Genomic DNA, 22,591 nt, shown 5'->3' with positions numbered 1-22,591 from the left:
ATGGTTTCTCTACAGAAGCTACTTCTGATGACATCATAGGCGCTTTCAGACCAAACAGTTTTAGGGTCTCATTCGAGAGGAACTACCCCTGGGGAGCGCCCCCTAAAACCACATACGTTCCGGGTCTTTTTTCCTGTTTGCACCTGCACTGACAGTAGGAACGCTGAAGTGACATAAGCCAACCGACAGTGGAATAGCCATGTCAAGCTAAGAGCTGTTGTTTACATGGCTAACCAGGGTAGCTGCACATTTTTAAGTACAAATTTAATGACTTTTAAATACCTCTAAAAGGAAAAAAATAATACCATTACTGCGGCAAAAGAAAATGACAAATATTCAAAATCCAAAATATTCAGTGCACATCAGATAACATAACTCCTTTCTCATTAACGAAAAATAAAACTGTATGGCTATAGACCCAGTCCTATGGGAAAAAAGATGTCTCCCTGCATTTACAACTGCAGTAGCAGTGAACAACTCGAAGGGCATAGTGCTTTTCAGGTGCTAGCATAGCGCTTGTGTCTGACGCTTGCTTGCAGTGTCGTGTTTTTGTTTTTTTCCTTTTTCCCCGCCGCACCCCTCAAATCGTAAGCTAGATAAACACGTTCTTTTTCTAGGTTAAAATGCGTATCACAGCCACACAAGCGGATACACAAGCATCTACCGAAGCGGAGTGTATGCTACCTCTTTAACATACAAACAAATAGGTATTGGACGTTGCGGAAATGGTCATTGTTGTGGGATATAAAATACCGCTAAAATAAAACATAAAACCTGAACATGCCTCCCCTCCTACAATTCCAAACATTTTAAGACATTTTTAGACCTGAATATCAGAAACTATATTTAAGACGTTCTAAGACTTTATATTTTACACAGATTAAAAATGGCAGTTGCAATCACCATATACCTACGTCTTGATTTCTTGGTCAAGTCCTGAAGGACCCATATAGATACTAGAGCTTCATTTTAATAATTAAAGTTACCTGAAATTTAGTCAAAGAAGGCTTTGAAATGCATTGAAAGCACAAAAAAAGAGTAGTGAGTGGTGTCTGAGGAACTGGTGCCAGAGTATGTGCCCAGCATGTCAGCTTCAGAGATGTCATGTCACTGTGAGATTGTCCAAAAGCAGACTGTGCACTGGCAGAGTGACTTTAGTTGACTCAAGTCTTTGTGAGTCACATGGCGCACTCTTCTATCATTCTTCTATGGCCCATGTAGCTCTGAGCAAGCCATGTACACATGACTGCTGTGCTCATGTAGAACTCCTGCTATGGTAACCAACGGTCGCTCCTACACAAAACGATCCTTTCTCCAACAATATACTCCCATGATAACAGAAGTCATTTTTTTAAGAGATTTATAAAGTAAAATGTCTAATTTTCAAATTCAGCAACATTCTTTGTTTCAAAACCTTCCTCAGCTTCTGAATGACGCATAGTATGACAGATTTGGCTGTTGTCTGATTTTACTGAAAAGAGGTGATGGAATAAATACTCTTAACAAGTGAAAGAGGTTGATTCTCAAAACCAGGCATTGATTAGCATTCAGTTGTGAACATTACAGTCAATGAGGGCCCATATCAGTGCTAGATTACTCATTTAGCTTTCAGAGTTTGATGTAAACAGATATAGAAGGCTCAAATATTGCTCAGACATATATTTCATTCTCTTTTAAGGCAGACAGGAATAAAAAATGTGAGCAATGAAAAATACACTCATTCCAAGAACACATCACCATGCTGACTGAAGATGCTGATTATCAGCAGTCCAGTGATCTAGTTCCACTTTAAACATGACTGAGAATTTGATATTTTTAAAAGTGTAACAAAGCAGAGCTATATAATCTTAATTTAATTCAAACAGTGCAATGATGTAAAACAAAAAATAATCATCAACAATTAAGAATTCACAATAAATTGTCAATTTTGTGATGAAAAAGCAAATGCAATACGCTGTATTTATGTAATATGCTGCATTAACAACAAACCAGAAATTCCACATATACACTGAGTGCAGTAAATTCTGATATCATTTGATAAACAGACTCCATGTAAACAGCTTCAGTTAGCCACAATCCATTCGTTCTTTTTAACCTTTTTTACTTTTTTTTTTAACAGGACTTGTGTGTGTGTGTGTGTGTGTGTGTGTCTGTCTGTCTGTTGTCCAACACATTCATGCAAATACCCTGACGGATAAGAGCGATGAAAAACTGGTGGCGAAGCTACACAACACTCTGAATAAGTGAGAAGCCAGTATATCTTGATTAAGCTGTAAATAAATGTTCTTGTGGACAGTCTCCAGTCACACCATCTCACTCAATCACAAATGATGGGCTGCCCAGAGGAGGACAGAAAGAAGATGGAAGGGTTTAATAAGAGAGAGATAACTGGACAAATTAAGTGGTTTCCTCATTATTTTCTTCAGTCTCTCACTCTGTCCTTCCATGCCCTGTGAGTTAGCAGCTTGACATAATTCAAAAGAAGGAACTTACCCTCTGTTGGTGACGACAGCCTTCTTCAAGTGAACATAGCTGGCAGGGAAGATTCCCTGAAAAAGACAAAGAGAGAAAATCACACCTATGCTTCCATTACTGAACTCACCATAAATGACAGAGCAAACAGCCTACTCCACTATCACATAGGGAGGGAGCCTCTTTTCTCCTCTGACATGTCGCTGTAGATGTTTCAGGTCATCTCTTCAAGTGGAAGATCACACTCAAAGCTCCACACAGCTCTCAGACATTGAGAAATGTCAGAGTCCTCACATATATGCCAAGACACAGTCTAACAACCTCTTCATTCCCTTGCACAAACCGGTCTGACAGTTCAAGCAATACAAGAACAAGTTCCAAAGGCCCTGGGTCAATGTTGTTTTATTTCTCTGAGTAACTGGTCTTGGTTGAGGTATAGTGAGAGCTGATTACAAGTCAGCCAATGAGGAAAAAAAACAGCAATCAAACAAAGAAGCCCACTGTTTTCTATTGAGTCATGCATCTGTGAGTACCACCACAAGAGTAAGGTTTACATTCAGCCATCTGTCATTAACCATCACCAACTGTGTCTTGGAGAAAAACCATTCATATTCAGTTCAGGATGTAAAAAATATATGCTTTACTGACAAGTGGATTCAAAGACTGATGATCTCTTGATGATATCTTAATCATCTCAATTACTTGAAATTGCTCTAACAAACCCACTTCTTTTTTAATGCACAGACAGACAGAACCACAGGGGATTTACTCAAAATATGGTCAAAATATGGTCGGAACAGCAGAGATTAATTCCAGATGGTGGAGAATCTTTTGATTCAGAGTTGTCATCTAATTGTCTTTTCTTGCTCATGTTTCAAAGGTCAGATTAATTAGTTATCAAGGATACCAAATGCACTCGCTCAAACTTCCATCTGCTGAATAGGATGAATCCGCATGCAATGCTAACACACCAGCATACTTCATAAAATATTAACTGAACACAATAACATGCAAACTGTATCAGTGTTTTTATAGAGTGGTTTCAGTTGTATGAAAATATTCTTTATTCACATAATATTCCTCAGTTATCAAGCTAAAGAAAATTATTATTTCAGTCTACATTACACACACAAAATATAGACTGTTGCTGGCAATGACAAATCAATTTTGTTTCAGTTCCTTGAAAAAAACATAAGCTACACGGATAAGATTTCAGTCATTTCAAATACACTTCTTTATATCCGTCATATTTAATGTGGTGTTAGATGCTTTGGAGATTAACAAAAGAATTAATAACATTGCACAGGGCCAAAGTAAGAAGACAAAAAAAGAACAGCGGAATCTGACACACTCTATCCTCATGCATTAGTTTGATCAATTATTCACAACTCCTGTATGTTTCTTTCCATCATCTTGTACCATATGAGCGACTCTATCAAGGAACGATAATCCACATAATCCGTCCATGTCCTCTTTCATCATTTGACCTGCTTCTGTGGCCATGTAGATGGTTTCTAGTGTTGTGGCTTGGTGCGATATAATGGAATAATAGGGCATGTGAATCAAGCCCTTCAGGCTATGCAGATGTGACATTGGCTACTGTGTGCGTGTGTGTGTGTGTGTGTGTGTGTGTGTGTGTGTGTAAATAGGTGTGTATGTATGTATATATATATATATATATGTGTGTATACATACCACCCTGATTAAATCACCCGGTAATTTAAGCCATTTACTTCATGGGGTCATGAGGTCAGAGCATGACTGTAGATAACAGCGACTTGGTGAAAACATCATGCCTCATATATAATTTCAAATATGTATTACCCTGGGAGAGTACCCTGGTTACACCAAATGACTTTTGTATCAAAGTGGTCTGTTAAATAAATCATTTTGGGTGACCAAGAGGTCCTGGATGTAACTGTTAACAAAACTCAAAAACCTACTGGAGGAATAATATGAAGTGTGGATATGTGTCTCATAATTTCTTTTTGCTCTGAGTATCAGAAAGATTCTTAAGAGGGTTACTGCATGAAGAAAATCACATGGCAGACATTATGCTAGAGCCCTGACCATGACCGAATAAATCTCTCTAGCATCAACAGAAGAAAAGGCTTATAGTATCAGTCTCTGCCAGACCTCTCTAAAAAACCTGTAAAAAGCCCATAAGACAGACATCATTGACTGCTCTTCCTGATTGGGCCTACAGGTCTCCATTGATTTGTCATCCCTTGTTTCATGCACTTGTAGCTCAAGTTTGCTTTCCTCCATCCAAGGTCAAGCTGCTCAAAAGACAGGTGTGCGTGGAACTGCATTACAATCAGAGCGGTGAACAACAGACAGACTTTGCATGCAGTCAAGCATTGGACAGTTCTGTCAAGGAGTGCTTCCCCTGAGCCTCTACTGCAGGCTCAATACTCAATACCGCGCTCTCAGATTGATCTGCTGCAGAGTCCGGGCTAGAGCTGAAGATGAACGTGCCACTGACAGGATTGATATATACACACAGCTCCGCCTTCATGCTGCAAGCTTGCACATGTGTCAATGCTGCTCGAGGCCTGAGATACGGCCATCTTGAGTCGGACTGTACGACGCCAGTCTCCACTCGTCATAAACGCAAAGCGTCTCCTGAATCATAGATGCCACTTTAGACGCTCCGCTTTACAGCCAATGTCCTAATTTACTCTGAGCCTTACATCTGGCTCATTTCCCTTCTGCGTTTCCATCCTGAAAGACGGCTGATGATCCTCTAAGCAAAATGACTGCGCACTCAACCAGATTTAGCGCGCCGAGTGATATTTTCGATAAATACGCATTTTCTTCACTTCTAAGACCACATGACATCTGGGATGTTTACATAAATTTGAGAGTGTGAAACCTGAGTGGAAAGTCTTCTTCACGTGCCGAACAGAGGAACACCCCAGGCTATTTCCATGTCGTGTCTTTTGTCTCCACATGACGCTTTCTCCTGTATTTGTCATGCTAGACAAATATGTGTGAGACATATAATTAGCTTATTGTTGCAAAGCTAAAGGTTACACAATGATGACATTTACACAGCCTATACCAAATCAGAGCCTTGACACATCAGACTGCCAGACAAGCAAGCACATACATAACCATTTTCTCAGTGTGCTGTACTGGTAATGTCAGTCAAATCACCAAAATCTGAGTCATGAAATTCATATTGAGTCATGCATACTTCAAAACTTTGGCTCTTATGGTCAGTTTTAAGTGTTCCTCCAAAGAGTCTTAAGTGGCAGAAATTATTTTTCAATAAGTGGTTTCTGGTACAGCACAAGTAGTCACTCATACAGTATAGGAAAGGACATTGCATTTTTCCAGTTAAGCCAAACAAAGTTTAAGTAAAGCTATCTGGATCAAGCTACAACAACTGCAGAAACACATCTGACATCAGAGGAGTTCTGTCAGGCAGCTTCTTTTTTTCAAGCAAGATATCTATAAAAAGATGAGTTTGGGGTGTAAGAGGAGGGTGGATTTCAGTGATTACACAGTCCAAAATGCAGGATGCAGTGTTAGATAATACAAACACACTCTCAAAGTTGATTTAAAACTGACAAATTTGCTGTATACAGTCAGTAAACAGTCACAGCGAACATTTTCACACAGCTTTATCCCCCTACTGTTCCTAATGCTCTGAAGAAAAACCCTGGACATTTCCTCTTGAAAGTGTTTCATTTTTCTTTCATGGTGTATTTTCCTTAGGTAAGCTCTGGCGGTAGAAAATGCGGTCTGCTGCCAAATGTGCGGCTGGGATAAATAAGTGAAGAGAGGGGATGGCAGAGAAGCAGGGACAGGGGCGAAGGGGGGAGAGTGGAGATAAGATTGTAAGCCACTGCCATTCTGTGGCACCGTCATAGTGCCATTCATCTCCTCCGGTCCTTTCCAGCAACTCTCTAAGGCAAGACCAGCACAAAATCAGTGCAACAATCCTATTGTCATGGTCTCTATGTAGTATCAACATGTACATACACACACGCATACACACACACATACATACACAGACACACACACACCGGCATGCCGTGCACACTCTCTCTCTCTCGCTCTCTCTCTCTCTCTCTCTCTCTCTCTTTCTCACACACACACACACACACAGCCCTGTATACTGGACAGAGTGTTTTGGAGATATTCAATGTAGAGCATATAGGGCACACAACAGAAAGACCTGTTGTGTGTGTGTGTGTGTGTGTGTGTGTGTGAGAGAGAGAGAGAGAGAGAGAGAGAGAGAGAGAGCCTGCTTGTGTGCAAAGGCTCCAGTAACCAGAGGGTACAGGAAAGAAGTCAAAACATCTTTACCTCTCTCTACATTTAAACCAGCCCTTACACATATAATGAATAATGCATTATTCATCAGCACGTTTATACATTTATGGCAAAGAAGTTTTATCCATTCATTTACATGAATTTAATCTAGTCATCCCAGAAAGCCGCCTGCCAGCAGACCAACACCATAAACTGCCTCTGGCCTATATAAACTCCCTACCACTCAAAATATCTTTTTCACAGATATTTACATCCCCGGTTTCCACAAGAGGCTGACACAAAGCAGTGCGTTTAGGGAGAACAGAGCAGAGCATCAGGTAGACCACACAAGTGCCAGGGGGTTAGGAGCAGTGACCTGTTACTAAGTCTTTGCTCTGAGCTAACTCTGACACTCACTCACTGTTTAGGAAAGAGAGGTGGGGAGACGGAGACAGAGAAAGACAGTTAAACCTCCGTCCTTTGTTGCACTTCAAGCAGTTCAGCGTTCGTTTAGCGGGAAAGGTCAGTGTTAAGTCGTATAAGTACAGCACGCATATCCTGCTGCAAGCCAAGACAAAAATGAATGCAGTCTCCGTGTGCTGGGTCTGTCCTTAACAATGATTTATATTCTTCTCATTTATGTCAGAGTACACAAGCACTAGTGCTTCTTTGTCTAGTTACCTGATTATCCACTACACTATTTAAGGTGTTTTGTTTAAGGTAAATATTTCTGGTGTTTTTGTTGTTATGCTTTGTTAACACATTTTTGACAGGTGTACAGCTCACCCTGTCATGCTATCATGATGATGATGATACTACTACTACTACTACTACTACTACTACTACTACTAATAATAATAATAATAATTATTGTTGTTGTTGTTGTTTTGTACCATGATGTAATGAAGAAGCTACAAATGTATACACCATGTGGAAAGACTAAAGTAATGAAGGACTATGAGTCCCATTTCTCACATAACTCTGTTTCACTAAGTGCTCCTTTATTTGTCAAGTGAAAAGAAACCACAAAGAGAAATAAATAATTAAGCACTGCTGTAACCTAACTGGGCCATTGTGCACAATTCTTTTGTCTATAAATCCTGCATGAGCACATTTTGAGTTCTACCTGAAAGAAACAGTGCCAGGACAGTACACCCGTAGAGCTAGGAGAACCACTCTATTGCTCTGGTGATTCTATACTATGACTACTGCTTTCAGAAGTCCAAAAAGGTGAATTTTATAACCAGAACTCTTCAGATAGATATATGCTGAAAGGCTTGTTTGCTGAATGGTACAGAAAGGGTTAAACCAGAAGACAAATGCTTAAAACAAAGAGACTTCCTGCATCACAGGGCAGTACTGACAGAGTGAAGTGAGGTGGGGAGAAGATCTGCCTTAACACTATGCTTTAGAACACGTGCTGTAATTTTAAGTTCACCTTTTTCTGAAAAAGAAAAAAAAAACACTTTTGAGAGACTGGGCAGCACTCCTCCCCTCTCCTAACTGTCCACTTAATCCCTCTCTTGGTGAGGTAGCAGGTTCTGTTTCCGCTGCCATAAGGAGTAATGATCTGCTCTAATAGACAGGAATTTATCTCTGGGGACAGGGCTGATGCTGACTGGCTGCAGATCCTTGAAGAGGAACTGTTTCAGCTGAGAAAAGTGCCCTAGATTTCTGCACAGATGGGAAAATCTGCAGGTCTAGTGGAATAGTCTTTCTTATTCCCATCAAAGCAAACCTTGATAGTACTATTGATCAATCAGATGACTGTATAAATTCAGTATAGCTGCAGCAAAGTGACCTAATATTCATCATTTTTCCATCTAAACCAATGGCGAGAGGTTGGTGCCTAGAAAATAGAGTTGCAGCATACTTTGCAGGAAATAGTCCTCAGTTGTGTGTTTAAATACTCAGCAACAGCTAAAGGCTTTTCAATGGCCCATATTAACCCTTTAATTCATCACATCCTAATTCTTCCTCCATTGCTCAATATCTCTATATGCATATATCTATGGGCTGGAGTGTCTGAAAATTGTCTAACATGTCCTCAAATAAATTCAAGCTTTAATATCCATTAAGAACACAGTTTAGGTCAGGATAGTTTAATATTTGGTCTGACAAACTAATGTTAAAATCTCAACGACATCTAAATCACTTGACCTCTTTGCACTGGTCCATGATCAATATTTTAGTTAAAGGATTCCTCTCTCACCTTGAAGGTTTAAAGTGACTTCAGGTTTTCAGTTTCACAAATGCTGCTTCGGTCAGAGTTGAGGGACCACATGTAAAACTTTCACCCCTGATTAACTGCTGTCTGCTATGCAGCATTTGCGATGGTGTCCTCTCTCCATACAATGGCATTTACCCTATACTTGTACAACTGACAGCTCCACTACTGTACTAGACAGTCTGACTGACCAGTCTCCTGCTGTACTGACACACTTCCATATACATCTACCATAAAGTAACTTCACGCTCCTCTAAACACAAAAAGCTTCCATTTGAGCTGATAGTTTGCTGCACCACAAAAGAACAAAGTCTTGCCATTCAGTCCAGAGAAATCTGAGGAACGCTTTGATCTTTAGCATTTCACAGGTAAGGTTTCTAGGAGAAAACTTTTTCAATGGATTGGTTCATTCTGAATTCTGCTTTGGCTGCTGGCTTTCTGGCCCTTCCAACATTTAGCACAGTGATAAAGTAAGTGAACTCTAACTACTGATCATATGCAACCAGCAGCTCAAAATTCTAGCTTTTTTTTTGTCTAATCACTCAAGTATAGAGGAGTCTTACACGGTCGTGGTGAAAATGCATATTACTGACTGTATAGTTAGAAGTTTCTGTCCATCAGCAATCTATGAAAGGGACAAGTGATTGCATAAGCGCATATGGGACCAAACTGGGACACACACGTTTCAGCACACATCTGTCCACTGCCGTCTGCTGTATTCTATTCTTCATATAAGTCAAAGGAAGAAAAGAAAGGCATAATTGCAACATGTGCAAGTGAAAGTGTATAATTTAGAAAAAAATGATTATGCCTTGGTGCTGAATGCCTCATAAAAGTAGTCATTATATCACCAGTGTGAAGTCTTTTTTTCCACGTCAATTTAGTCTAGGGCCCAAGTCATTGTGCTCTGTAAAGAGCTATTGTTTGGGCTACAGAGAATGCACATCACTCATTTGTCAATCAGTAAGATTTCTTTTGTTTGACATATTGTGTGGCATCCATGTTAATCCCAGAGCTGTTTGTTTTTCTGTCAGCTTTGTCAGTCTAAATTGTAATTCTTGACATTTGCACAAAGATAGAGAGAGAGAGATGGTTGTCTATACTTTAGAGATTAGGTGTCTATGCCAATAAGTGTTAATCAGAGAAGTTTCCTACAAATTCTGTTAATCCAGTTTTTAAACAGTGCAGTGCTTGGTCTTGTTCTTGGTTTTCTACCCTTTGCACCGGGGGACATTTGTTCTTGCATGTCCTTCCCTTGTCTCTTCACTTCATATACCTTCATTTAAACCAACATACAGATGCTAGCGACAGAGTGTTTGGTTGTAAGATGCCAGGCCTTTTCTACTCAGCAACTCACACTCTCTCTCTTGTTCTCTCTCTCTCTCTCTCTCGATCTCTCTCTCTTTGCCTAAACTCAGCGTGTTAAGTTGAAGAGGACACACAGACATCCTCAGACCTGACCTCGCTGCCTCTTGCAGAGAGTAAATGCTGTGAGTAGGTGGACAGGGGTGGGTGGATGATTGTAGAAGAAAAGAGCTGATCAAAGAAGAGAGAGCAAAAGGAGGCAAAAACATGGTAGGTACAGCAAAACCGAGCACGAAGAGAAAGAGAGAGCCAGTCACAGCTCAACACTGCCTCACCATGCATAGCTTTCACACTTAATCTATCACCGCAGGATAGCAGCAATAGCACAAAAGAAAAATAAATCTACTGGACACTAATACTAAACTGATAGACACATAGCCTCGCTGTGTGTGTGTGTGTGTGTGTGTGTGTGTGTGTGTGTGTGGAAATTAGTCACTGTGACAATGAAAAACATATATCACTCTCCAGTGAACAGAAGTGATTCACACTGTCATGTCACTATCAGTGTGACACACAGAGGGCTTCTTACATTTCTTAAACACCAGTTACTCATGCTGAGAAACTTGACTTATACGTATTAATTTTCCATTAACAACAACACTCCGCCTTTAAATACTAACAACAGTTTCTATGGTAAAAATGAAAAAAAAAAAAAAACCCATATATATATATATATATATAAAGGTGACTTCAACTGGGAACAGTTAATCCATAATAATACAGTTGTAAAATTAGTCTGTCAAGTATGTTGAATGGTGTTGTGACAAAATTATTAAGTACAGCTCTATCTTCATATAACAATTTCATTTAAAACTGGATGTGTGCAGGCCCTTCTGATGTAAAGAAAAAAAGTCCCTCTGCCTTGCTGGTTCTTAGGTCTTTATCCTCTTACTCACATAAATGCATGACTTGTTCACCTTGTTCACACCAGAAGTCCGCCCCCCATACTATGCTCTGTGAGGGCTTGGCCCAGTTCTGCTGGAGCTGGTGCCAGCACAGTGTCACCTCTACAGTAGATTAACACAGACTGGAGGAACGGCAGCAGGGCCTTAGGCACACCACAGGGTGGGACGGACACTTCCAACATGTCTCTTTGAGGTGTTGCCACATGGCACTGTCCATGCTCTCTCTCTCTCTCTCTCTCTCTCTCTCTCTCTCACACACACACACACACACACACACACAGAGGAACACTGGGGCAATGTGACATGCCTGAGGTGCTCACCTGGAGGAATGTGTCAAGTAGCATGCAGTGTGACACACCTGAGCCCAAAATTTGCAACTCATGTCACACAAGCAGACATTTTCTTCTTTTTCTCATACCCAGCTGTGAACTGCATGTTTGCACAAAAGGGAAAGATTGGCAATTCTGTTCAACGCCCTAGAGAAAACAGACAATGAGACTGTCCTAGGAATCTTAATGCTGGATTTCCTTCTCCCAAAACGTGATATTTCCCACTAATAACAGCTGGGCAGTGGTTGTTATGAGGGGAAACTCCCATATTTCAACGAATCTTCCCTTAAATGTCAAAATGTTTCTTCTCTAAATGTGATTGAGGTGCATTTGGTTCATGGTATCCTTACCTTAGGCAGATGCTACGCTGAACAATTTGGGTGAAGCATCTTAGTGAATCATCTGGGTAATTTTTTTTAAAGGTCAACAGATGCATAACCTTTTCTTGGCAACTCTTTATAACACAGACTTTCTTCACATGATGGAGGCATGTTTGAATATATCAGATAGAGACTTCTCTATATAGACCTAAATCTAACACATAGTTATGTGTACATTCATCAATTCATACTAAACATATGATGCTTAAAGTTCTTGGCTGTCATCTGAGTCAGCTGAGACAATATGTGATATCCAATCAGATTACATCATAAAATCTATTTGTCTGAATCATCAGCCTGACTTGTATTTCCTGGACACTATGACACTAGACACTATAACACTATGACATCACCACACACTCAAGCTAATCTGATGAGAATACTCTGGTGGCCAGCTCACAATACTAAACTGACTTTGCTGAAACTATACTAAACTATGTAGGAGAAACACTTGCATTTTTAAACATGAATTTATGTTTAAGAAATTCATTTGGCAGCATTCGTACAGAAGTAGTGCCCTTATTACTTCTGGCCAGAACATAAAATGCTTCTCCAACAAAGTAGCATTAATAAGGAAAAGTCTTGACAATGTTCACAGAGAAGAGTGATCTACCCTTAATACAATGCTATGTGACAACTAGTGCCTGTGTTGTGTTCTTTCACTGAAAACACAAAACACCTAACACACCAAAGAACTTGGATTAGTGCTACAAAACGCCAATTACACTCAACAGTTAGACACCAGAAAATTAACAGCGATGCAGATGGATTCGCAATAAGTATGGAGGATTAAACAGTAACAAAACCTGAATGTAAAATGTAGACTTTTTTGCTGTTTTTTTTTTTCAAACATGGCTATGTTATCATACCAGCTATTACACATGACACAATGGCTTTCAGTTGCTATATCAGAATGCAGAACCACTTGGCCTTTAGGCTACAGCATCCTGCTTGTTGTTTATGTAAGCAAATCCAAGAGAGATCCTATTATTACAGTACCCTCCGCCTGCACGACAGAACAGGACACAGTGTAGGAAAAAAAACACCAGTTAAAATGTTCTTTTATTTCAGTGTTTGTTGTATTTTACATAAGAAATGATAAATTTCAGTAATACAGAACTTCAGTCTTTCAGTGCAGTGCTTACAGTCTCACTTTACAGTTTTTTTTTTTCTTTTCTTTTCTTTTTTTTTCTTTCTAGCTGAATGTGCACAGGTCATTTAAGGAACATACAATTATCTGTTGCGCTTGAGAATTCATAAATCAGCAGACCGTCAGCTGCTTTTAGACAAGGACTCATAAGAAGGGCAGCTGAAGCAGGTTTAAATGTTTTCCTTTTCAGTACGTGGTTCTGAATATCTGAGCTGCGTTAGATGAGATCATACTGAGACACTCACTTCGAAGGCAACAGAGGGATGAGTGACAATGATGCAAAAAGAGTGAAATCATTCAAGTCCCTTTGAGGAAAAACATCTTTTAGCAAAGAGTAAAAGAGAGACACTTTTTTTTTAACTGCTGCTCCCCTGAGTTTCTCTAAGGAAAGCAAGTCATTTTTGGAAATTAAGAGTTTGAAACTGGGCAATTTACCTTGATTGCGGGCTTCTTGGTGGAGAACCCTCTGTACCAGCCTGAAAGAAAGAAAACAAAAAGAAAATAAAACTCTTTAACAAAGAAACAGTTTATAAAACTTTACACATCTGCGGCACATACAAAGTTTTCTATATATGTGGCAACCGCAACTTTTAGAGGACCATTAGGGATGACAGCAAAAGACGTGAATCAAAATAACATTAATATGGTTTGGTTAGATATTGAAATTTTACATCTTTTTCACAGAGCTTTTAGCATTTATACACATTCAGTATCCCCCAGTATCTCAGTGATCAAGCAAAATGCATCTACAAAGATGGCTACAAATCTGTAAGAACTAATAAGATTACACAGTACATTTAATATAGTTGTATACCATTTTTAGATTAATCAGCAGAGTGGGTGTTCCAAAATCCAGATTAGCCTATCTGTAAATGGTAATATGAGTTGGTTAAGCTATACTTAGTAATATGAATTTTCAGCGTACTCTCAAACTTTATCACCTTGAAGATGAGCTCCACAGAATGAAGTCATTACATTCTGAACATTATAATACTGAAACATTAATTTACGATCCAAAAGCATTAATATCATTCTAAGCTGTAACCAGACTTTCCTTCTCACAGCCTCAGGCACCGAGCTTTGATGTTCTGTTCACGCTGACTGAAAGATAAGGTGCAGCACTGAATGGCAGATGAAGGAGGAGCCGCTTTCCCAAAACTACTAATGACCACAGAGATCTCTGCTAATATCACACCTCTAAGGTGGAGAGGAAAACTTTGGACTATCCTCCCTGGCAGAGAGACACACGACAGGTCTGTCTGTGGTGAGGACAGGGCAGAGGACAGGAATGAGGGATGGAGGAGGAGAGAGGAGTGGGAGGAGAGGCAATGGCCTGTGACAACAGAGACAAGACATTCGTCAGTGTTCATTGTCTCTGGACTCTGAGGAGGTTCTCTAATGTGTCATAAATGACATCCCTGAAAAAGATCAGCCAGAACACAAAACCGCCGCAGTGCATTTAGTTTACAATACCTCTTCATCTTTAAAACTTCACAAACAGGGAATACTGTCTTCGTAAGTAAGTACAAAGTAAGTACGTAAGTAAGTACTGTCTTCCTAAGTAATCGCTTTCAGCATTATGTTCACATCTAGTACTGGAGATGATGACTCAAATAACTAAAGCTCTATTAATTTGAATAAGGAAGACTAATGACTCACACCATTTCTGGAATATCTGGTCCATTTTCAGGATTTATTTTTTTTCTATGCTGCAGTGACTCCACATTAACGTGACCTTTGACTAATTAGCTTTGGAATTCCTACTGGCAGCAGCAGTGTAGACACTGACAAAAAAAGAAAAAAAAAAGTACTCCTTTTGTCGAGTAACAGACAACAACACTACCCTCAGTTCATTAGTACAGGTAATTAGTACTGAAATCACAATAACAATGATTGCTGCTCCTCCAGTTGCACTGAGGACACGGTAGTTCAAAAATATGTGGGTTTTACAGAGGGGAGGCTCCTCTCCAAACTGTAAGCACATGGGGAATACAGATGAATTGGATCAAAGCCTGCCCTCTCACTGCCTTTGATGCTCTTGATCTGCATAAGCTGGGTAAATGTCAGTATACATCCAGGAAAGGCCACATACTCATTGTGTGTGCTCCTCTGCAGAGCACCTCAAAAGCACAGGACTCTCCACAATCAATAACCTGAATCCATGAATCACGCATTTACCCATCTATACCACAGGGTTCCCTCTTACCGAGCAGTTTTAGGACAAGAGGAGTGGGGCATCACCTGGAGAGACACCTTACATCCATTAGATCAGTGCTTCAAAAGGCTTCACATGACAGAATCTTTTCCATTCAAACTAAGAGCCTCGTTATTAGTTGGAATCAGGTGTATTTTGGTGCTGGGCCTAAATGAAAAGACTGTAATAGATTATATTACCTTAACTGAACTCTGTTTAGGCCAGTAACAAGCTGCTTGGCCTAAATGCAGTCTGCAGTCTGAGCCACCCATTCAGTGAACTCAATCCCTTATTTTACAGACACAGTCAAAGCAATTCACAGTGCGGGATTTCTGCTTTTATCATACAGCCAGTCAGAGCCACTTTTATTACAGGCTCTCTGTACATAAGTTTCAGTAGTAGTCCGTGAAATTCTGTACATTATATCTCACACCATGTTATACACACAAGTAGAGTCAGTATCATAACCAACTTCAAGCTTCCAACCTCACTGACTGTCAAGGCTACCCATTGCCGTACGCAGCCACATCACCACACAAAAAGGCCATTTAGGTTTCAAGATAACATCAAAGCACCAGACATCGGTTTAAGCTCACAGCAAAACATGCTCTCAACTGTACAAGTAGTGAGGCACATAATGTCCGATCATCCAACCTATATAACAACTGACTGAACATCCTCAATGTGCTCGTGACACTCAACAATGCTGCTGTTTCATTCTGCCCCCATGCAGAAAGAGAGAGAGAGAGGGAGGGAGAGAGAGAGAGAGAGAGAGAATGCAGATTAAACTGAATTAGACTCTCTTTTTCTCTCAAGCCAAGAGTCTGTCATCTCAGTCTTGGCTCTTGAGGGAAAGCAGAGAAAGAAGATGTTAAGAATGTACTTCACCCAATCCCATATAACCATGGAAGTCTGAAGGACTCATTTCAAATCTAATTCAGCCTCAGACCAAATCTCATCTATCGATTTATCTAAGGTCATTTTCTAGGGCTGTCTTTGTCTGGAAAAATCCATCTCATCTCACAGGCTGCCCCACAACGACGACAGTCAACCTTACCACTGTGCACAGCAACTGCAGGTTTGCGGAGCTTCCCTTGATTGGGGTCATTTGTTTCATTTAACGTGTGAAAATAACTTGCATTTCCTCAAGGACCAATCACTTATAATTAATGGGGGCTTGGAATAGAGGAGGGTTCTAATTAAAGGGCTTGGTAAGTCCCCAGATCCATATCTGTATGTAAATATGTGAGGAGATAAAAAATGGGGTAAGAGCACATGGGGCCGGGTAGAGGGTGGGGAGAGAGTGTAGTGACTCATCCTCAATGCAGATGGAGAGAGAGAAAGAGAAAGACAGTGAGACAGAGACAGAGAGAGAGACAGAGAGAGTGTGTGTGTGTGTGTGTGTGTGTGTATCTGTTTTTGTCCGTGTAAGTGTCTGCAGTCAGAGTCCTACTGGACACTGCAGACAGAAGAGGAGCATCGATTAACTTGCAAAAGGAAGAATTTTCCCGCTCGGTATTGACTTTGAAGCTCATGTCATAATGAAAACGTCTCGACTTATCTGTCAGCACTCCACAGACGAGTCCATTGTTAATGCAGTCATTTGCCTGCCATCGGCAGCAATGGCAGTGGAAAATATGCAAGGGCCTGGCTGGCTTTCTCTCATCCACCTGCGGCCATCTGCCCCAGCGTGAACACACTTAATGTTGCATTATTTATCTCCAGCATCACGGTGACCTCCCTAATGGCTTTTGATTAGCCGAGAGACTGATTATGTACAAGCAGGAGGAGCATCATAACTATGCAATTTGTCGCTTGGTACATCAGTATGAAGAACTGTCCATGCAAGTCAGCATTTGTTGGTTGGATTGTCAGTACCCACCTACCCACCAGGTTGAACAATTGTAACTGACCTGGCTATACACTGATGCCATCTGGCAACCAGGCTCTCAGCCTAATTGGCAATCTTAGCGCTCATGTGTGTTGTGCTAATGTGGGCGTCCGTCTGTCAGAGCATTAGCCGAAAATGGCGCGACTACAGTAGCAGATTTGACTAATGCCACAAAAGACAAGTCTTGAAGCTAAAGATTGCTTAACTTTGACAGTAACCTATTCAGTAGCTTCACAATGACTCACAGTGCACAGTAATTGCCATAAGCTAACTGGATGTTATGTGAAAATGTTAGCTTGGTAAAGAAAACAAGACTGACAAGTGCTGAAACAAACAGGCCCCAAGGCAAGCTGCAGGTAAAATAACTGAGCAATGGTAAAGCTAGTGTGTGTTTGTGTTGGGTGTCACAGATGGGCAAGGACAGAGTAAGCAGCCAAGCCCATCTGAGCTGCTGAGGGAGACAGAACACTCTATGATTGACAGTTGCGGAAATATCCAAAATCTCCAAAGGTCCAGACGTGAGGGAGTGGTCTATCTAGCTCTGGCCTGTTATAATCAGTTACCGTGGTTAAATGTCAATCTCACAAATATTACCATTCTGAAAGAAGGCCATAGTAACAAACATGGAACATGAAACATGGATTTATATGTCCAGTAAGCCTAACACTAACATATAAATTCTTCATTTCCAACCAAATACTTAAGCCCATCACAGTTTTGCATTGTATGTCGTTTTGTGGATTTATTTCATACAGTTATGGTGGAACTGCAAAGTAAACCATATGGATAGAAGCCATTGGAATATTTCCTTTTGTCTCCTTCTTTGAATGTTTTATACCTTTCCACTTAAAGTAACAGCATGCTCAAAAGAGCCACTGATGTAAAAAAAAACAGAACATTGGCAATTTTGATTAGTCCTTACATCACTACACTCTGGTCTTTCATGTTCTTCACCTCATTTGAGCAGAAGAGAACTATGGCTGAAGCTTTCCTCCTCCATGTAGCCCAGTTCTGCTGAAGAGGGCAGGGCAGTTGACAGGTTATTGCCTGGAGGCTTCAGAGCCATTGATTTTACTGAGATCCTGTACTTCCCGAGCCATGGGCAGGCACGTAAACAATCAACAAGAGCAGTGAACTCCCCGCCCCCAGAATCAGAGCTCTGACTCCACCAAGACACAAGAGGCCATAGCCTCCTCCTGCCTAACCACCTGACCTAGGTTAATCCACTGTAGCACATACATGTTCATCTTATATAACTAATATCGGAGTCATTTACATACAATATGTAAAAATAAATGTTAGCATCGTTTTGCTACCAGCAAGTGTAGCAGAGTCATAACTAAGCTCTCATCTAGAAGTGTCTGAGATGTCACATGCAGAATTCTATTGTGTGAAACAGCACAATGATTTATCACTCTGTGATAGTGTGTTCTGTGTTTGGTCCTATACAGTATCTTTAGATATTAAATGTTTGTGTTCATATTTAGGTACTTATATTTAGATTTACAACACTGCACCTAGCGGAGTCAATTAAGACTCATTGTTACCAGTAAACTTCTTATAAAATATCTGCATTGTTGCATAATGTGTCAAGCTAGTATCGCCATTAATCTCGCCCCCCACCTCCCCACCCCCTCTCTCCTCTCTCCACACCCCCTCCCCCCCCATTAACACACAAATACACACACACACACACACACACACACACACACATCAGGGAGGTAAATGAGTTTGCTTTGCAAGACGAAGCACCATCAACTGGTACTGTTCCAAGAGGGTGCACAAAAGGCCCCAAACAGCTTTCCCAACAGCATCACAAGATAACATACAGGACTGTCGATGTGTCCCTTGACTGCAAATCACACATCTGAGGCCACAGAGTCTGGGAAGGGGAAGGAGAAAAAAGAAAAGAAAAAAAACTGTCTGAATATAAACTTTCTTCCTCTTCCTTAAGGCTTCTAGGCATCTTTCAGACCAAAACATATTTCAAACAGCCATTTAGAAGGTTCCACATCATAAAATAACATTAAGGCCATCACATTGGTGGCTGTGGTGTCATCTGTCACCCACCTCCTGTTTGATTGGCTATATCAGCCATCCACACTGACAGGCAGAAGGGCACGAGTCTTATTTAAGGGTGCACTTTAACCTCCAGCACACTCACTTCAACCTACTTCTCTCCCCTGACCACAAGAGCCTACAGTATAATATTCCATAAATACATAGAGGTTAGGTATGTACGTGCCATCCACCTTTGTGTAGGCGCATTTAATTCTTTTTTTAACTTTTCTTTTCTTTTTTTCTGTTTGAAACACATTAAAAGAAAAGCTATTGAATTCAAACAAATTAGTGCATATGTAAGCTGTGACTTACATTCATTCAGATGACTGAACGTGCTGGCACTCATGCTGAGCGAGTGTGTTCCTTTCATGTTGTACACTTACACTAATGGCTTCAATATTTCAAAATTTTGCAAAATTCTTTTTATTACTTTCTAGAGAAAATGCCTGCATTGACGGTTTTATGATTACTCTCATCTACTTGTGTTTGTGGACAAGCTATGCATTGTTATACGTTTAAAAATAGTCACAGTCCTAATCTGTCACCTACTACTACTACTACCACTACTACCACCACTTAGAGCCCGACCGATAAATCGGTGTGCCGATATTATCGGCCGATATGAGCTAATTGCAAATAAATCGGTGTAAGCTTTTATAACAGCCGATAAATGACAATTAAAAAAGAAATGGAGAGACGGAAGATGGATCCTTCAACCATGTTATGACATTCATGTGAGCCATGCCTGGTTTTGCTGCAGTAACGTGAAAGCCGGTACCGTCAGTCAAACATCAAAATTACGTTTAATGTTACGGTAGTTGAGTGGTGTAGGCTAAGCTGTTGACAAATTTGATTGTAGATTTATTTATGAAACAGCGTGGCAGTCCTAGCAAGTAAACAAGCAACAGTCCTATCATTTCACCCTTGTCGCTGCTAAAAATTCTCTGGCAACCTCACTTACAGCAGCTTATAACGCTGTCCATTGCTAAATTAGGTAACCCACAAGGCTAGCTAATGCTATGTTTATCAGTGGACGATCGCTAACATAATGAGTGGTTAAACTATAGTGTTGAACTTATTCTCCCTAAATAAATCAATGGTAAATATATCTGTGACTCGCATGTTTGTAGTTACAGTCAGTGCATTGGAATTTATTAAACCAGAGGGGACACCTGAATAAACATGAGCTGAACAAGTATCTAACATGGCTTCATAGCCAAACAACATTATCTTGCTTCTTTTTCAATCATGTAGTGTGAAATCCCAAAGCTGCAAGTCCTTGTTGCAGACAGTCATGCAGTATTAGATGCATTCAACAGCAACGTTTACTTGAGGTCAATGTATCAGTTTACTGCATTATTTTACTGCATTATTACTTTTAATATATTTATTGTATTTTTTTTTTAAAAAAATACTATTTAAAATACTTAATTAAAATACTTAATACTTAAAAATATTTAAAATCTTAAAATGCTAATAGTAACAATAATTATAACAGCAAATATTATTGTGTTGATGTTCCTGAAAAACTAACCTGGAAAGCCCCTGGATCTTGTACTAAACAGTGTTCACTAGTCAGGTATAAAATGTAAGTGTATTTTTAGTTACGCATTCCAGTTTGCTTTTACTGCAAATCAACAGTACTTTCTCTCTCCCTCCTCCAGGCCACCCTTAGTGTCAGACCGTGTGTAGGGTAAAGTGAGATTACTCCTGTGTGCAGACCGGCCTCACACCTCTGCTGCTCTGATCGATCAGGCCGATCCAACGAGCCGTTGCTAATGTCACACCATCAGACTCATTATCTGAGGGCTAACATTTCCAGGCCAAAGCTGCCCTACACACCCATACACTCACTGTCAAACATATCAATGGCCTCCGGTGTGTGTGTGTGTGTGTGTCTTTGTGTGTGTGTGTGTGTGTGTGTGTGTGTGTGTAGGAATACCAAATGATGACTGACACACTAACATCCTCCACACTTTCAGAGTAATATCAGATTCGCGTTAGCACATTCAGTTCAGTAAGCTAATATTGGAACCCACAGGTGCTTGCTTGTGACTCAGAAAAGTTTTTTCTTCTATTCAGAGGCCACAGAGAAAGACAGAGATTGTGAGCATGGCATTAAGTCTACACCTTATAATGATTCTGCGTGGAGACACACTGCAGCCCTGTGACTGCTCCTGTACTCGCCTCCACACAGCTCAGCATATTAAAACCAACTGCAGTAATTTGTCAGGAGAGGAATATATTTTTTCTTCCTTTAAATGGTTCTCATGGGAAGTCTGGTTTGTCTTCTATCTTGGGAAGAATATCTGAATGGGAACTTAGAGCCTTCTTATATCATCCTTAGCACCTCTATTCTATTTTATAAATATCAGATTTTAAGAAGACAAATAGTAATACTGTCCAAAACCACCAAATAGCTGATAAAACGATGACTCACTGCTTCCTTATCACGGTGAGAAGTATTACATTCAGTTCTTTAACGGCAGTCTTACAGGTTATTGCTGCTACTTTGCAGCTTGTTATTCATGGCCTGGGGCAGGGGACTGCAATTCAGATTTATAACCACAGAAAGCAATCTTGGTTGCCATGCATACAGAATCTCACTCCGCACCTCGAGCCAGCTGCCCTGTGCACAGGTCACGCGTGCAATTAATTACCTATTTCTCAGGAACAGGAATAAAGCTTGGCAGTAGTTTCTCACACATACCTGCGCACACATACACATACATCTGCTTACGCATAAAATACCCAATAACTAGTCTCAACAATAACTAGAAAAGTAGTAAAAGTCCACACAAACGTTTCAGACTTCCACAGGACTGGTCTTGTTTCTGTAACTTGGCTTACCTTCACACTTTTCCAGTATTTGGACCGTCTCTCCAATCTCCAGCGTTAGGCTCTGAGGCACGGAGCCACGGAAGCTGCAGATCACTGGGAAAAACAAGGACAAAAAGAGCTCATGAGGACCAAGCCAGCGCTGCAGACAAAGATCAGAGCAGTAACATAACCAAGTCCTACTTTAGTCCTCACTGTTCTTTCACAGAAGAAAAGATGAAACCTCATTTCTCACATTTATTTCCTCTTAACGAATATTGCCACTGATGTAATGTCTGTCTTCTCTTCATCATTCAGACAAAATATTACCTCTAATGTGACACATTAACATACTTCCAGAGAACAGAAAACAATTAAATAAAAAACTGTTTTGAAAGATTTATTCAAAATGCACTTGAATTCATTTCGAGACTTAAAACTGCATCTACGTATCCAACACAAGAAAACATCAAAGCTATATCACTGTTGCATGTAATTTTATGAGATCATATGCATTATGGTTCAAATGACCTTTTA

At 40.3% G+C, this 22,591-nt stretch overlaps 1 protein-coding gene across 1 annotated transcript in view; it reads right to left on the bottom strand.

Moving 5' to 3' along the window:
* dock3 (dedicator of cytokinesis 3) overlaps positions 1-22,591 on the bottom strand; it is a 127,658-nt gene that overhangs the window by 88,968 nt on the left and 16,099 nt on the right. The window contains exons 2-4 of the mRNA XM_030778272.1: positions 22,088-22,171; positions 13,527-13,567; positions 2,494-2,549 (exon numbers count right to left, since the gene is read on the bottom strand). Coding sequence (XP_030634132.1) covers positions 2,494-2,549; positions 13,527-13,567; positions 22,088-22,171 — 181 coding nt within the window. The remainder of the gene's footprint in view (positions 1-2,493; positions 2,550-13,526; positions 13,568-22,087; positions 22,172-22,591) is intronic.

The sequence above is a fragment of the Chanos chanos genome, chromosome 6 (genome assembly GCF_902362185.1).
Source record: "Chanos chanos chromosome 6, fChaCha1.1, whole genome shotgun sequence".
In the NCBI taxonomy this organism is placed as follows: Eukaryota; Metazoa; Chordata; class Actinopteri; order Gonorynchiformes; family Chanidae; genus Chanos; species Chanos chanos.
Note: the sequence above shows the minus strand (reverse complement) of the source record. Positions and strands in the feature narration are given on the sequence as shown.